We start from the raw sequence: 18,814 nt of genomic DNA on the forward strand, positions 1-18,814 counted from the left end.
GCGACATCTATCATCTAAAATTTTACTTCAGAAACACATCACACATCTATCATTTTGCTTCAGAAAACAATGATTCATCAACTGTGTTTGTATGGATTACAGTTGTGTTTGTTTCATGTGATTTTTGAAATGTCAACTTTGAGGGTTCCATCCACTTGCACTACATGGACAGAGATTGTTTTTTTAAAGGAACCCCAGGTATTAAGACTTGTATGGCTTCATATAACGTAAATGTCTCTTACTGAAATATGTAGTAGAAAATCCATGAAAGAGTTCCATTATGTAAAAATTGCACATCGTTTTATACATATTTTGGACTATAGGGGGGCACCATTATTTTGATGACCTCAAATGGTTGCATTTGGTGAGCTACTGGCACTACCTGTTGCTATTTTTACCACAACACAACTCAAAAAATAAAATACTGATATGATGACCACAGCTACTGAAAGAGATTTTTCCCCACAAGGAATCTAAATGCCCTCAAGTGAAATCCGTGCTGAGAAACTCCTTCAGTGGCTTGACAAGTGTCGACATGTTTGCATCCTGCTAGAATGGCATCTAGCATTTCTTGTCTCTGCCTTCTGTGAGCTCTTTCAGTAGCTGTGGTCTACTAAACTTCTCAAAAGTATCAGAGCTAAAGTGGAGAGAACAAAGACGCAGGTCTTTAGGTAGTTTTATTCGTCCACAGGCGTCTTCCCAATCTTTTCTCCTCTACTTATCACTAGAAAAGCAGAAAAGACTTGCATTGCTTCTTTTGTTGCCCTTCAACTGAAAATCACAACCAACAGCTGCACAACGTGGCATCGTGTCAGTATTTTATTTTCCGATATGTGTTGCGTTACAAATACCAACAGGTAGTGCCAGTAGCTTACAGAGTGCAACCGTTTCACATCATGCATAATCCAAAATATGTATAAAACAATGTGTATTTTTTAAAGGACGTAAATCTTTCATGCGTTTTTTACTACATATTTCATTCCATACAAGTCTTAATACCCAGGGTTCCCTTTAAAAGTCATATACATCTAAGACAGCATGAAGGTGAGCAAACGATGAGAGAATGTTCATTTTTGGGTGGAGTATCCCTTTAAGTTAGTGAAAGTTGTCTTTTCTTTCCAGTTCACAAAATTACTAAAAGCAGACACTTCTTTGAAACCATAATCCCAGACTTTGTCACCAGACAGGGATGTCATGAAACAAGAGAGATGAGTTTGCGGCCAAGACCCTTTTAGAACAGACCATTTGTCACTGTCAATACTGCAAACAAACTTCATGAAGTTGTTTGCTGTGCAATGACCATAAAACATCCACCCACAGATTGTATTCGGGTGATAACTTGGCATCACAACTTGTCAGGCCAGTGCTACTGCTCCTCTGGCTCAGAGCAAAGCTACTTTGGACAGATTGTTTATTAGGCTATTTGGGACATTATGTGTTTGCTTTTGCATCTGAGGACCTGGATCAGTTTGGAAGCCTGTACTTTTAGATGTCTGAGGGGACAGATCATGGCATGGCCATTTTCGCTATCTGTTAGTCTAGAACATGTTCGTTATACTTAATTCATCAACAAACGTGAGTGTTTTTGAAATCATCTATCCATGGACTAGTTTGTCAACCAGACAAGACTTTTCACCAAGGAAATACTCAGAACAGATGTTTTGCGTTTGGTAAAGGAAGTTCACACAGAGAACTGTCTCTTTCTGTCCTTGCAGAATTACTGCCAAAACATGAACTTTATGAAGTGATTCATTTATTCATTATTTTTCATTTTTTAACTCATTAATAGCGTTATCATTAAGAGCATTATTCCCCTCTGACATTGCATATAAACAAAATGCTTGGTATTGGCAGTCAGACAATAAAGAAGAGTCTTTGATAGGTTTCTGAGTAGAAACAGGCATACGAGTGCATACTAACATTCCTCTCTGTGATTTCTCTGATTTGTGTCTGATGACAGGTGGCGAAACAAGTGAGTTGCAAATTGCAAGGGGAGAGAATAAAGCAATAATAAAGGATTTTAATCCCAGGAAGGAGTATTCAGTCAAGGTTATAGCTGTGAGTGGAAACCTGCACAGCCGAGCACTTCAGGGAAAATATACTGGTACGAAATACCTTGTTTCTTTGAAGCAATCCCGCTGAAACGGATTGCAAGTGAACATAATGTGTTTGATTTGTAGTCGTGTGTTTCAAGAAAACAATGAAAAAAATTAGCGCCTTGAAAATAATAGCGTCAGTTTTACATAGTAATACAAAATATATAGCGTTTGCATGTTTAAGATTAGCTGAAGTATTGTTATTCATGTATTTATATGAAAAAAAAATGATTATCCTAGCTGTATATTGAGTTAATGTTGCACACGGTATGTTATACATGTTGATATATGCTTGGCATGATATTTTGGACTTGTTTAATTCCTCATGTCTCTTTAGCAGAAGACCAGGGCAGTGATGGAGACACCACTCAGCCTCAAAGAATGAAAGAACCTGGACCTGTAGATGAGGGCAATGAAATCTTAGGAGGTAAAGACAAAGTTTAATCTCCCGAAGATGGATTATTTATCAGACATTGCTCTTTCATTGATTAGGGCCTTAAAGGGACAATTCACCCAAAAATGAAAATTCTGTCATTAATTACTCTCGCTCACATCGTTCCAAACCCGTAAGACCTTTGTTCATCTTTGGAACACAAATTAAGATATTTCTGATGATACCAGTTACACAACTATCATGTTCAAGGCCCCAGAAAGGCAGTATGAACATTGTTAAAGTACTCCATGTGACAATCTTAATTTTTTGAAGCTACGAGAATACTTTTTGTGGTACTCTCATGAACGTGCGTCAAAGACTGACACAGAAGAGAAGAAATTGTTAAATAAAACTGATATTAGGGCTCAATTAAAAATTTTTTCAGAACATTTGACCAATTTTTTTTTTTCAGAAAATTTGACCAATTCTCATTTTTTTTAACAATTTTTAGCTAGTCAACTTGTTACTTGAAAATGTAACTACAAGATTTTTTTTTATTAACCGTCTAGTTAAAGAAAATTCTATTCCAAGTGCACCATATTATGAAGTTGTCAACATGATGTAAATGTTAAACAAATCACTTGTTAAATATCTTTGCTGAAAAGATACATAAACTACAACTAAATCTTGTACAAACTTGTCTTATACATACAGTGGCATGCGAAAGTTTGGGACCCCTTGCAGAATCTGTGAAAATGTAAATAATTTTAACAAAATAAGAGAGATTAAACAAAATGCATGTTATTTCTTATTTAGTACTGTCCTGAGTAAGATATTTTACATAAAAGATGTTTACATATAGTCTCCAAGACAAAGAAAAAAAAAATAGGTGAAATTAATAAAATAACCCCCTTCAAAAGTTTGGGAAACCTTGGTTCTTAATACTGTGTGGTTACGTGGATGATCTACGACCATTTTTTTTTTTTGTTTTGTAATGGTTGTTTATGAGTCCCTTGTTTGTTCTGAACAGTTGAACTGAGCACTGTTCTCCAAATTTGTCTTATTTTTGTTGAAATATATTTTTTTTTCCATTTAGTTCTGCCCTTCGGAAGCAACAGAAGATACTTGCATGTTTCCCGGAAGACAAATTAAGTACAATTTACCTTCTGCAAGGGGTTCCCAAACTTTCGCATACCACTGCATTTTATGTTAAGAAAACATACGAGGAACATGCTTTAAATAAATCTCAAAAGTCAAAGTAATTCAAATTCAAAATGACTAAAGGTATAGCACCAGTAAACTATTATTAACTATAAATGTTTTGCAAAAACAATGAACAGGAGCTTTCAGCCTGTCATCAAGATGCATGAAATATCAGACATAGAGTAGTAGTTCTTCAAAGGTTTTTTTTTATTCGATTGCACTGCACATAGTTTTTTCTATATATACATGGGCGCGTTTGACTGTTGCACTCGCGTCTCTTGCAGCATCTCATGCATGAAATGGCAATCTAAAAACTCTTTGCTCAAGTTAAATTAAGTTGACTCCCATCTTCTTGCATGTTTTTCCTATTCCACTGCCTGTGTCGCATTTTTGTCAACACAAAAGCGCATTCTGTGTAAATGGTGCCTGGTGATATGAGTGCGTCACACGTGAGCGGTTAATCACGTGCGCCGACATGCGGCTGGATCATTCTTTTCTTTTTACTGTCATCATTGGCATATTGTCAAAGTGTCTAATTCCAACATTTGGTAATATGTCTATTCAAAATTGCGATTCCTTGATTTCTAAAAAATAAAATCGTGGCAAAACATTACTTTCGGATTAATCTATAAAATAGGAAAAATCGCCCAGCCCTAGTTGATATTTTTGTTTTCTTTGTGCACAAAGAGTATCTTACGTACCTGTAGCTTTGTAACATTACGGTTGAACCTGTGATGTCACAGAGACTACATTAATGAAGTCTTTACTACCTTTCTGGGCCATAAAAGATTTTAGTTGTGGTGCTGTCTTTGCAGGGTCAGAAAGCTCTCGAATTCAATCAAAAGTATCTTAATTTGTGTTCTGAAGATAAACGAATGTCTTACGGGTTTGGAACGACTGGAACTGTCCCTTTAAGAATTGCACCCAATGGACAATTAGTATTGAGTGTATTGGTAAAAGTTGTGAAATTAATACCTCAAATCAGTTTATTCCTGGTCTTAGGAGAATTTGTTGGAAAATGTTGAACTTCATACTATAATCTCCAATTTTGGCAAACTTTGGTATCTTGGGATATTTGAACACACTTTGTGTGAATGTAACGTTGAAGCTCTTGAGAAAGACTTATGCAATACATGAAAATCTCCATCCGCTCATTTCAGAGACAACTGAGATATTAAAGACATCTCTCTTGTGGTTTTTCTTGTCTATAGGCTCTTGTCTCATGTGGGTCTTTCTTTTCAATGTCTCTTTTTCCTTTCATCCTTCACTTTATAACATTATATACTTCATGAATTTCTCCATACGTTCTTCGGAGACTTATTATTGCTGTTTTTCCATGGAGAGCTGCCCTCCTGTCAAGGTATTTCAGCCGTGGCGCTGTCAATGATGTATAAGAACTGAAATGGGCTGAAGTTGCAGGGGGCATCTCTCTGTAGATCCCATCTATGCCAGTTTTTACGTCCCCAGCATACTTGACAAAATGTGCATGCTCAGGAAGTCAAAGTCAAAGATGATGTTCCTGTCTGAAAGTTTCTGCTGATGTCTCTTAGGGCCAGACCTTAGAATCACAGCCCAGTCCAATATCATAGCAATTTGTTACAATTTTGAGGATATTATGTACACAAAGGAATATCCGCTGGATTTTTGACTGAAACGCAGTGTTACAAAGTACAGATGAAACCGAGGAGGTTGAACGCGAGGGTAAGGTTACTGTGCAAAAGACGTGTCTCCAGCCCTTCTCGGTTGGCTTTTCACTCAGCTCAAAAGAGAGATTCAGCTTTGTTTAGCCGTGAACATTGATGTTTAGTGGGTGTAAAAACAGCCCAGGCTGCTTGGAGGCTGAAATGTGCTCTTGAGCGAAGCATTTAACTCGGATCCCTCTGTAGGACGGCAGCTTTTGTGCTACGTGGTCTCGCATCTGTTGTTCGCAGTCTTTAATTTAGGACACCTCTGTACGTCTGCCAAATGGCAGAGGTTTGAAATTGGTATGGCTCACACAGACCTTAGCTGTCCTGTTTTCCTCTTCAGACTACCGTCAGAGTTGGCAGGACTTGGCACACGGATTCCAAGTGGGTGGTGGAGCTCAAATTCTGTTCAGTTCTGTTAAGAATGACTGCACGCTTTGATTATGACTGAGCACTAATTTGATTCTCTGTTTAAGATCTCATTAACGCAGAATAACAATGAGATAATATTTCAAAGCGTGAACTTGATGATGGGAATTGCCACGAGAGGGTTATCGCTGGCACAAGGCATATTCAGACAGATAGATGACGTCCCGCTGCCCGTATATGTGTGTGTGTGCTGGTGGGATGGGATGGTGGGCTATCACAAAATCAGACTCTTCTTTGATGTGCCATCCCTGGGAATGTGTCCAAGCAGACAGAATGAAAGTAAATGGTTATCTGAGGATCCGTGCCATCAGTGTGGGCTGTTAAATGGCACTTTGAGCTTAGCAGAAAGGTCAATTTTTTATATCTCTTCCCAATCCTCTTATTCACAAATGAGCATTTCCAGGAGCAAATTGAGAGGCGTCATAAACACAAAGCTGTTGCTTTTTATCTTCTCACCAAACTGGTCTTTATGGGATGTCTGTAATTGTGATTCATGCTCAACATCTGTGGCTATATATGAGGCTTTGAAAAAAATTGTAGGCGGCTGTGTAAATTACAATTTTGCAGTTAAATGAACAAACAAACACTCAAATGGCAAGTGGTAATTCTGATATATGGCATTTCCTGGCTTTTTAGAAAATTAGTTGCTGCTAATTTATATTCATGAAATAATTTTCAGTACGATCCAATTTATTATTTTTAATTTTTTAGAGAAATTAAATTCAGCAAGGATACATTTAATTGATCAAATTAATTAAAAGGAATTAAAAAAAAAACTAATTTCCACAAAAAATAAGCATTAAATATTAATAACAAGAAATGTTTCTTGAGCACCAAATGACGATATTAGATTTTTTTTTAAAGGGATAGTTCACCCAAAAATGACAATTATGTAATTAATTGCTCATCCTTATGTTGTTCCAAAACCGTAAGAACTTCATTCATCTTCAGAACACAGAACAGATATTTTTTTTATAAAATCTGAGAGCTTTTCTTTCATATACAGCAACACAACTACCACCTTCAAGGGTCAGAAACGTAATAGGGACACTGATAAAATACTTTTTGTTTTCTCTTTTGCGCAAAAAGTATTCTAGCTTCATAAAATTAAGGTTGAATCACTAATGTCACATGGACTATTTTAACAATGTCTTTACTACCTTTCTGGGCCTTGAACATGGTAGTTGCATTGCTGTCTAGCTCTCGGATTTCATCAAAAATATATAATTTGTGTTCCGAAGATGAACGAAGGTCTTACAGGTTTGGAACGACATAAGGGTGAGAAATTAATAGTTTTAATGTCTGGGTGAACTATCCCTTTAAGGGTCATGTGACATGGAAAATTGGAGAAATGGCTTCTGAAATTCTGCTTTCCTAACACAGGAATACATAAAATGTATATTTAAAATATATCAAAATAGAAAACAGTAATTTTAAATTGTAATAATATTTCATAATATTGGTTTTACTGTATTTTTGGTAAACATAAAATATATTGTTGGCCTTTATTTTGATAGTACAGTTGAAGAGAGAACAGAAAGTGAAGTGGGAGAGAGAAGGAGGTGGGATCAGGAAAGAATCTTAAGCCAGGACTCAAACTCGGGTTGCCCGAAGCGCAAGCCGTGCCACTTCTCAGAGCGCTGCCAACAGGGCATCAGTTCCAACAAACAGAAACTGTTTATCAAAAACAATAAACATTTTTCTGATCCCAAATGTATGGCATCAAGGTTTTTGTTTTTTCAGATTCAGAAAAATTGTATTCATCCCAGTGAGCCAAATCTTTAGAATTCATTCACCAGAAAGATTTGTTCACATATTCATTCAGTGACTGTTTCTTAATGTTTCATTGTTATACAGGTCAACTGAACATCTTTTATTTTTTTTTAAAGTTCACTTCCAGAACAAAAAATTTACAGATAATGTACTCAACCCCTTGTCATCCAAGATGTTCATGTCTTTCTGTCTTCAGTCGTAAAGAAATTATGGTTTTTGAGGAAAATATTTCAGGATTTTTCTCCATATAGTGGACTTCAATGGTGCCCCTGAGTTTGAATATCCAAAATATAGTTTAAATGCAGCTTCAAAGGGCTCTAAACGATCCCAGCCGAGGAAAAAGGGTCTTGTCTAGCGAAACGATTGGTTATTTTCTAAAAAAAAATACAATTTATATACTTTTTTTAACCTCAAACGCTCGTCTTGTCTAAATAGGTCTGCCTGAACTCTGTTTTTTTCTGGTTCAAGACAAAAAGTTCAGTTAGGGTATGTTGAAAAACTACTATCTCATTTTCTCCTCCAACTTCAAAATCATCCTACATTGCTGCAGAGGTACCAACCCAGTGCTTGCAAAGTGAGGGAAGATCAAACACCCTTTACAAAAAAGTTAAATCAGCAATGTAGGACGATTTTGAAGTTGGAGGAGAAAATAAGACGTGAGTTTTTTTGAACCGGAAAACAACAGAGTTCAGGCAGAGCTAGACAAGATGAGCGTTTGAGGTTAAAAAGTATATAAATTGTAATTTTTTTAGAAAATAACCGATTGTTTTGCTAGATAAGACCCTTCTTCGTTTAGAGCCCTTTGAAGCTGCATTTAAACTGCATTTCGGAAGTTCAAACTAGCAGGCACCATGGAAGTCCACTACATGGGAGAAAAACATAATTTCTTTACGACTGAAGAAAGAAAGACATAAACTTTGATGACAAGGGGGTGAGTAAATTATCTGTAAAAAATTTTTCTGGAAGTGAACTTCTCCTTTAAGATTTATTTTTTGCCATTTTTGTCTTTATTTCAATAGTACTCGTGAAGAGAGAACAGGAAGTGAAGTGGGAGAGAGAGGGGGTGGGTTCAGGAAAGGCCTGTGAGCCGGGACTCAAACTCGGGTTGCCCGAAGCGCAGTCGCGCCACATGTCGGAGTGCTGCCCACGACACATCTACTCCAACACAAATGATCATTTCATGTGTGTTATGAGTCATTATTTGTTGACAACAGAAACAAACTGACTCTTTTGAGTCATTGTTTTCTCCACAAATGACAACAAAGCAAATCCATTAGTTTTACCTTCACCCTTCAAATTTTGTGTGATTTTACCAAGCTAGAGACAAAAATGCAATATTCATAGTCGAAAGGAATTAAGAGTTTCAATAACGTCTGTATGTCCATATAATTATGTATAGTCATCAGTCATTTTAAGCGCTCAGAGTCTCATTCAGACACAAAGTCAGTCAGTCTTTGATTGGAGAAAAACAGTCACATGCTTAAAGTGATAGTTCTCCCAAAAATGGAAATTACCAAATTAATGACTTTCAGACGAATACAATCAAGTTATATTAAAAAGTGTCCTGGCTCTTCCAAGCTTTATAATGTCAGTGAATGGTTGTTGAGATTTTGAAATCCAATAAAGTGCATACATCCATCATAAAAAGTACTCCACATGTTAATAAAGGCCTTCTGAAGCGAATCAATGTGTTTTTGTAAGAAAAAGATCCATATTTAAAACTTTGTAAAACCATAATCTTTACCTTCCACTAACTGTCGTTCACACATTAATGAGAGAATGGCGTTCCAGGAGATGACGTATGATGTAGGCGTAAGCTAATATGCTAGACTCATGAGAACCAAGTTTTGTTTCAAGTAAAGCAAAACCAGACTCCTCTTGGCTTATATCGTAATTCTTTTACATTTTTGTCTTTACAAATCCTTGTTTTGTACTTCTAATTCGTGACCGGTGTTTTGTTTTGCTCTCTCCTCTGTTCTTCCATGTTTGTCACTTCTTACCGGAGCTTACGCTACGCCTACAATATAGATGTTTTACTTACAAAAATGCATAGTTTCACTTCAGAAGGCCTTTATTAACCTCCCGGAGCCGTGTGGAGTACTTTTATGATGTACTTTATTGGACTTCAAAATCTCAACACCCATTCACTGCTATTATAAAGCTTGGAAGAGCCAGGATATTTTTTAATATAAGACTGACTGTATTTGTCTGAAAGAAGAAAGTCATACACCTAGGATGGCTTGAGGGTGAGTAATTCATGGGGTAATTTTGTTTTGGGTGAACTATCCCTTTAAAGATAAAAAGAAGTAGAGAATGATTTGTTCACTTTGAAGATTCAGTCAATATGATTGTTTAATGAGAAAGATGTTCAGAATGCAACTTCCACTGTCAGGGCGTGATAGATTTGTCTGGGCTCGCTTGAAAAGGCGGAGGGGGTCAACAGTCACGTCTGTTTCACACAAACCCCCTTCTCCCACCCTCCCTGACAATAGTGTGGGAAGAAAAGCCTGATAATGGTCTTTTCTGACCTTTTTTGTCAGAGGGCAGGGCACTGGAGTAAGGTGAGAGGGCTGTTATTTAGGAATTCAGGACCTGCAGCCACTGTAATCTAGAGAGAGATGATATCACTGCCTGAGAGAACCCAAGGTGACTGCATGGGGGATGCTTTGCTTCACCTCAAACGACCCTTTTTCTAATGAAAATCGGCCTCACCTGATGGTACTTTTAACGTGAGATTTTTCGCAGAGGGAGGCGCTTTTAATAAGGGATCATTGGTGTAGAACATTATTCTTGGAGGTGCTGTATAAGGTGCAGAGATGGCTGTCCTTTAAAGCGCTCCGCTGCCCTGCGTTAGGGTGTGCGACGCACTGGGAATGCTAATAATGTCTATTTTGGCTCTGGTCTCAGGTGGCAGCTTGCTGAGGTAGGCAGTGATAAGGACAACGCTCTGGATCTTCCTCACAAGGAGGAAGGAGCTCCAGGACTTTCTCTGAAGGAGACTTTTGGCGTGTGACGTCTTATCAGACCACACGGCCCGCTGGTGGAGGGAGCCGATAGGCAGAGCGTTTAGAAACGTCAAATCACAGATAGGCCGCTTTTCGGTGTGTCAGCTGAACTACGTCTTAAAATTTGAATGCTGCTCAGTTGTGCGGTACACATCTGCCTGGAAGTGCGTTCGGCAGTACTTCTATGTGACTAGAACGCATTAAAATTACATATAGCAATTCATTTAATAATTAATCACTGATTTGTACCTTCTTCGGTAAGGCTGTCAGACACGCACAACTTGATTTATACAAGTAGCATGTTTCTGGATCCAATAACTGTTGTTGTTCCTGGAACAACATCGCTGTGAATAGCCTTCTTTATCCTTACCACTTACACACAGGCAATGACTGGTTGTTAATCAGGCAATCGAAGAATATTGAGCAAGGACTCTGTCAAACATGGTCACAGTGGTTTCTACAGTACTAATAGTATAGTATACCAATAAAACTACTTAATTAAATAACGAGTAGCTGTGCTCAAGTTCATATTCATTAGCATATTTGTTTTTGTTTTGGTATAGACATTTTTGTATTAAATCAATAATGTAATTATGATTATGATTATGATTATGATTATTATTATTATTGGTAATCATGAAATTTCACTGGTTCAAATTAATAATTTCTGGTTCTAATTTTGGTCGCTCTTAACATATAAACATTTCATTTATATGTGTGTGGTTTTTTAGGATGAAATATGTAAAAAAAAATAAATATCATATTTTTTTTAAATAAATAAACTTTAAACAATTCTTGGGAAAAAAATCAAGACAATATAAACAAAACAAACAAACAAACAAAAGTCATTTTATTCTTTTATTCATTTTTATTCATGTTGTCATATGAACATAACCAATCAGTATATGTACTGATTTAAGTCTAAAGTTAATTCTGTAAGGCTATATGTGTTAGATTCACTAAAAATAATGACTCATAAGAGTCATTTGTTCAGGAGTCATTTATAAAACACACTGGTCATGCTGTATGGTTTGGATTCATTTAAAGGGGTCATATGATGCGATTTCATGTTTTCCTTTGTCTTTGGAGTGTTACAAGCTGTTTCTGCATATATAAGATCTGTGAAGTTGCAAAGATTAAAGTCTCAAACCCAAAGAGATATTCTTTATAAAAGTTGAGACTCAGACACGCCTTCCTAAAACAGCTCATTCAAACACGCCCCCACAAATCTACGTCACTGTGTGGGAAGATTTGCATAACACCGCCCAAATGTATAAGCATAGAATAAAGACGTAATTTTTATTCTCGCTGTAGTATTGTTGCTGCCGCCGCCATGTTGTGCAGACACTGTGTGTTTCGTTGCAAAAGTGAAAGTACTTTGTTTGGCCTTCCAAATAAGTACACAAATACAGAATTCTGTCATGAAACTCTAGATGGCGTAGTCTGATAGGTCTAATTCAATCTGACCTATGACATCATTATCACATGGCACAGCTGATTGGTTCTCTCTTGTATCAGTAGCCAATGAGCTCACTGCTCAACATTCAAATATATGACTAGCAGTTTGCAGCATGCTTCAGAAACCCTCCACCTTCCCCAGCTCCACCTGTATAGATCTGCTATGAGGTGATTCATGTATGCTATATGGGGGCTATTTATATATGTTATATGTGCAGCAGGAGTATTTCTTACATACTCACAGCAGCATGTTGTGGATGTATTGGCAGTAGCAAGTCTTGGTACTTGCTCTGCCACAACAGCAGCATATCAGATCTAGTCCGCCAAGACCAAATACATTAACATTGTCATGTACATTACCATGCCAATCCCAAGAGAGTTGTCATGATAAAACTAGAAATCAGTGGTAACGCTATATTTACAACACTGTTCCAGAACAGTACAATGCAAATATTTGAGTGTGTGTGGCACATTTTATAGAGGATTGTTTCCTGAACCTGGGAGAGTAGCCTACAATGCCAGCTGTGCACAAAGGCTGTTTATATAAAGTGGGGCAATTCCAACTTTGCAAGGACAGTCTGGCGCTTCTGACTCACAGCCTGTAAGTACATTTTCATATTTAAAGAATTTGCTACTGACTATTCAAATGCGAGTTTTGAGCAGTGTAACATTAGAGTGGTGTTTATTGTTTTCCATTTCTACAAACACATATGGAGACATGGTTTTATGTTTAAAAATCGTCACGTTTCAGATAGGCGGTGCAGAAAGGAGCTATAATAATGATGTCGAAAATAATGTGTTTTTAAACCATGTAAACACATTGCATTACACCAAATACACAAAATAATGTTTTTGTGCAACATCATATGACCCATTTAAAAATAACCTGCTCAAAAGAGTTGTTCGTTTAGGAATCTATATGGTTTGATTTACTAAAAAAACAAATTCAAATAAATAATTTGTTTGGAAATCTGATTGCACTAGTCACACTGAATCCTTTTGATTCAGTAAAAAGAACCTACTCAGCAGAGTCATTAGTTAGAGAATATGACTAGATTGATGTAAGTTTAAGAATCTGTATGATTTTGATTCACTAAAAGAATTTAAGAGTCATTTGTTTGGGAATCAGACTACACTGAAAATTCTCTAAAAGTAACCTACTCGAACGAGTCATTCATTTAAGAATCTATATGGTTTTGATTCACTAAAACACAGATTCATTAATTTGGGTAACTGACTTTAATGGTTGTGTTGTATGTTTTTATTTCACAAAAAAGAATTCAGTTGTTTATAAATCAATCTAGACTGATCTATGTTTAGGGCCCTATGATTTTCGTATGTTTAGGGCCCTATGAGTTCCATGTTGATGAAAATGCAGACAGAATCCAGTCATAAAAATGAAATTTACTGTATAACACAGAATGTGAGGGAATTTGTCAAAGTTTGTCAATTGTCATCAAATACACAGAGAAATTTAAAGGTATTCAAGGCAGCCTTTCAGAATAAAAGGTTTTAACTTGGTTTAAGACATTGTGTCAGAAATATATCAATATTATTCAGTAGAATGTAGGTATGTACTACTACTACTACTATTAAATTCTTAAAACTTTTAGTAGTAAAAAGTTTATATTAGTTATTAAAACTATTTTTTAAGAATAATCACACAATATTTCTTCCACTTTTGTTTGCCAAAAAAATGTTTATTTTATTTTCATTTGATTAAAAGATAAATTAAATTAATGTTTTATGCCTTCATTTGATAACCAGAAAAAAACTTAACACAAAATTTACACCACAGAGAATTTCTAATAAATAAATACATTAAATTCAAATAATTATGCTTAAACATAGAACTTGATAACAATAAAACAGAACATGAGAAAAAAAATAAAACATTTCATAGGGCCCATAAACATTTAATAAATTGATGTTAAATTAGATAAGTTTCATGATTTCAATTAGACATGCTTTTTGATTTATAAAATTTGAAATAAAAATAAAATTAAAAAATGAAAAGAAAAAACGGAATCAAGAAAAAATGAAAACATAATTTGGGAAAAGATAAATAAACCAGATTTCACAATATATATGTTTCATGCTGTACTTTCAGTAGCTGTGTTGCATTGCCACTGAATAATATTGCAGGAAATATTATAAGAGCGTTTTAGTATGTCGTTATGCCTGCATGGGTGGAAGAATACGACTGTGACAACCAATTTATTTTTATTTATTTATTTATTTTTACTTCTAGTAAACTGCTACAGTGTGCCTAAAATGTCATTACCTAGTACACTAGGACTATTTCCCTGTTTAAAATTCCAGCCTTATCACTCGTTGAGTGGTGCAGCCGTGCCCTCTTAATCTTGTGCTGATTAAGTGAGTATATGTGGAATCTGTTTTGTGATTAATTTGTAGTAGCGCCGGTGTAATCACGTCAGCCATATTGCAAGCGAGACCGCTGATCTTTGCCGTGCCAGATGTGAAACCAAAGGCCATTACAGCTGCTTAGCGCCACACAGCTGCCCGCCTGGCCTTTCGCCCATACTAAGCAAACAAACTCTGGATGGGCCAGCTGTTTATTAAGTCCTGATTGAATTTTTCATTACAACTACAGTAGTAGATCAGGAAGTCCACAGAAGACCTGTTATAGCCATTAGGCAGAATCAGCGTGAGTGAGGGATAAACTGCTGTTGACTTCATTTCAATAGCGCTGTTTCGGTTATGGCCGTCTGGGGACCGAGGGGTTTGGATTAAAAAGGAGCTGTTAAGAGATTTGTTTCCCCTCTAATCTGGTCCCTTGTCTGCTTTAGAAATATTTTTTTTTGAGCTCGTAACATTAAAGACAGGTCAACGTCCCACGGCCGAATTTGGTTTCTATGACCCCTGTTTGTTTATTGCTCTCCATTGCTATAAGCTTTTGCGTTGCTGTAGGTGTTCCAGCAGGAAGTAAAGGTAAATTACATCCTCATGCATGAGACTACTGCAGAGGGACACCCTGGTTCATGCCTGATTTAATATCCCTTCCTGTAATTAAGAGAGAGGGCAGCTCAGGGCCAGTGAGGCACTGATGTAATCATCAAGAGTTGGTATGATGCCTGGAGAGCAGTATATTTAATCTGTTTGTGTATGCGAATCAGCATTTGCTGGGGTCTCAGCTGCACTTTCATTGAGCAATTTTCGAATGAGGAGTTGCCATTTTTATTGGACGTATCACATTGTCCTTGTTTTTGATCTTCAAACATGTAGTGAGAAGATGTAGAGCAGATCTGACAGCTGTAACATTGTCAGCGGTACATGATTGTGTCATTCTGATAATGAGGTTACTGATGTGAGAATTTATTGCTTAGGACAGATCTTTTTTTTGTACTATGTATCAAATGGAAGTGCTTGTGGTAATACATGTAAAATTCATTTTCTAATCAGTGTCTTCCAGTAAAAATATAGATAAACTTATTTAACAGCAAGATATTAAAAATAGTTTTTGCATAATATTCTTTGAATTATGTTTATTTTTCTTATGCAATTAGCAATTATTTTTAGTTTATGCTGAAAAACCCTTATATGGAAGCCCGTTTCTGCCACTGAATTAAAAAAAAAAGGTGAGTGTGAATTTTATCTCACAATTCTGACTTTTTTCCCTGCAATTGTGAGTTTACATCCCACATCCCACAATTCTTGCGAGTTATAAAGTCAGAATAGCGGGATATAAACTCGCAATTATGACTTGTTTTTCACAAATGCAAGTTTATATCTCACAAACAAGACTTTTTTGGAATCTCGCAATTATGTCTTTTCTTCCTCACAGTTCTGACTTTCTTTTCTCTCAATTCCGACTTTTTTTTTTTTGCAAATGCGAGTTTGTATCTCACAATTCTCGCAATTCTGACTTTTTATTCTCGCAGTTGACTTTTTTTCTCGCAATTCTGACTTTTTTTCGCAAATGCAAGTTTCTTGTAATTCTGACTTTTCTTTCTTGCGATTCGGACTATTTTTTTGCAAACTTGAGTTAGTTTCTCGCGAATTCAGAATTTTTTTCTCACAATTCAATTTTTTTCCTCACAATTCTGAGTTTATATCTCACAATTCTGGCTTTTTTTCTTGCAGTTCTGACTTTTTTTCTCAAATGCGAGTTTGTATCTTGCAATTCTGACTTTTCTTTCCTGCAGTTCTGACTATTTTTGCATATGCGTTTTTTGCAATAGTTTTTTCTATTTTTTCGACTTGAGTTTTTTCTCACAATTCCGAGTTTATATCCCGCATTTCTTTTCTCTCAATTCTGACTTTTCTTTCTCGTAATTCTGACTTTTTTTTGCAAACACTAGTTGGTTTCTCGAAATTCAGACTGTTCGTCTCGCAATTCCGAGTTTATATCTCACATTTCTGACTTTTTTTCTCTCAATTCTGACTTTTCTTTCTCGTAATTCTGACTTTCTTTTCCGCAAACGCGAGTTGGTTTCTCGAAAATCTGACTTTTGGTTTCGCAATTCCGAGTTTATATCTCGCATTTCTGACTTTTTTCTCTCAATTCTGACGTTTTTCTTGCAATTCTGACTTTTTTCGCAAATGTGATTTGGCTTTTTACAATTCTTACTTTTCTTTTCTGATAATTCAAATAAAAAAGACTTTTTTTAATCACTTTTTGTCTCACAATTCCGAGTTTATAACTCACAATTCTGACTTTTGTCCTGAAGTTATGACTTTTTTTGCACATGCGAGTTGGATTCTCGCAGTTCTGACATTTTTTCTTCCAAATTCTGACTTTTTTTCTCGCAATTCTGAGTTTATATCTTGCATTTTTTACTTTTCTCACAATTCTGACTTTTTTCTCAGAATTGTAAGATATAAACTCGCAATTGCGAGTTATCAGGTCCAATCCTGAGGTGGAAAAAAGACTGATATTTTCTCAGAATTGGGCGTTTACATCTCACAATTCTGACTTAGGGTAATTTCATGCAAATGTCAACCTTTGAAAAAATAATGAAAAAATAATGTTCAAGTTTTAATGCATGATTTTCCATAGTCTGGTAAGTGCTATTTTCAGGCTTGTCACATCCATAACAGTACATGTTCCTCATAAACAGACAGATCAAAATTAAAATAAAGTAACAATAGTATGTTCCTTGAAGAGCTTCTCGCTTCTCTGTTTGTTGGGTGTTATTACATGGTTTGATTATTACATCGCAATTTTGCTTATGCTTTTTTTTCCTCAGAATTGAGAGTTTATATTCGCAATACTGACTTTATTACTCATAGATGTGAGTTTATATCAGAACTGCGAGATGTAAACTCAAAAATTGCTAGAAAAAATCTGTTAATTATATAATCTGTTAATCAAACAGATGTTGTTCTTTTAAACTTTCTATTCATCAGAGAATCCTGAAAAAAGCATCAGTGTTTCCACCAAAATATTAAACAGCACAACTGTTTTAAACACTAATAACAATAAGAAACATTTCTTGAACACCAAATTAACATTTTGGAATGATTTCTGAAGCATCATGTGACATTGAAGACTGAATGCTGAAAGTCACAGGAATAAATCATATTTTAAAATATATTAAAATAGAAAACAGTTATTTTGAATTTTAAATAAACAGACTTGGTAAGCATAAGTGACTTCTTTTATATATAAAGGTATATATACTGGAAATCCTGACTGTCTTTGTCTCCCCTGGCCATCTCTGTCCTACTTTGTTTCATTTTCTTTTACTTTCTTTTCTTTCATTTTGCTCAAGTCAACATCCCTATTCACCTCTCACCTTGCATGTGACCTGTGAGACAACTGCTGCGCGCTAATGAAAGTCTCAGCTCAGGTGTGTGATGGGTATTTACAACACACTGCTCTAGTGAGGTAATAAAACCCCCGCTCCAGTGCCGCCCACCGAGGGGAATCAGTAATAATCCAGCGGGGCATAACTCTGAATATATGTGTGGAGCTTGTCCTCTGCACAAGCACCATTAAGCATCTGGGAGTATGATGTGTTGGTCCCTCTCCGTGAATTCATATGCCTGCGAGGAGCATTTGGCAGCGATACAAGGTCATTAAGATTTTAAATCTTGGATGAAATTTTCTTTAGGGAGCAACCCAATATTACAATAAAAATGAAACACAGCAAAAGTCATTGTCTTAATCAGCATTTTTGCCTTGCTTTCTAGTAAAAATATCTAAACGCCCTTAAAATAAGATTTACGTCAGAACCAAAATTTCCTAATTTATTAAATAAATATATGGATTAAAATATTTTTCAGAGAATAAATCTTGGCAAGTTTTCTTTATAATGTTTCAAACATAAATCTATCAATATGTAATAACATTTACACCACTGCGATTTATTTTATTATTATTATTTTTTGCCTAAGTGTATTATTATATATTCTCTGCAGTATTATTTTCAGTTAAAACAAAATTATTGGTAATATTTTACAATAAGGTGTCAGCTGTTAATATTACTTAATGTATTAACTAACATGAACAAGAAGTAAACCATACTTTTATTACAGTATTAATTAATCTTTGTTAATGTTAGTTAATAAAAATACAGTTTATCATTAGTCAATGTTTGTGCACAGTAGTTCATTAACTAATGTTAACAAACACAGCTTTTGTTTTTTAATAATGCATTAGTAAATGTTGAATATTAACGAAAATTAATAAATGCTATAGAAGTACTGTTCATTCTTAGTCCATAATAACTAAAGTAGTTAACTAATGTTAACTAATGAACCTTATTTGATCATTAAAATAAAGCTAAAACAAAGGTTAAATATTAGATTAAAAACTTAAACTAAAAT

The 18,814-nt window shown here is 35.6% G+C and overlaps 1 protein-coding gene across 1 annotated transcript in view; it reads left to right on the forward strand.

Annotated features, from left to right (window-relative positions):
• col14a1a (collagen, type XIV, alpha 1a) overlaps window positions 1-18,814 on the forward strand; it is a 169,112-nt gene that overhangs the window by 12,938 nt on the left and 137,360 nt on the right. Inside the window, 2 exon segments of the mRNA XM_051131522.1 lie at window positions 1,961-2,104; window positions 2,434-2,523. Of these exon segments, the coding sequence (XP_050987479.1) occupies window positions 1,961-2,104; window positions 2,434-2,523 (234 nt within the window).

The sequence above is a fragment of the Labeo rohita genome, chromosome 16 (assembly GCF_022985175.1).
Source record: "Labeo rohita strain BAU-BD-2019 chromosome 16, IGBB_LRoh.1.0, whole genome shotgun sequence".
NCBI lineage: Eukaryota > Metazoa > Chordata > Actinopteri > Cypriniformes > Cyprinidae > Labeo > Labeo rohita.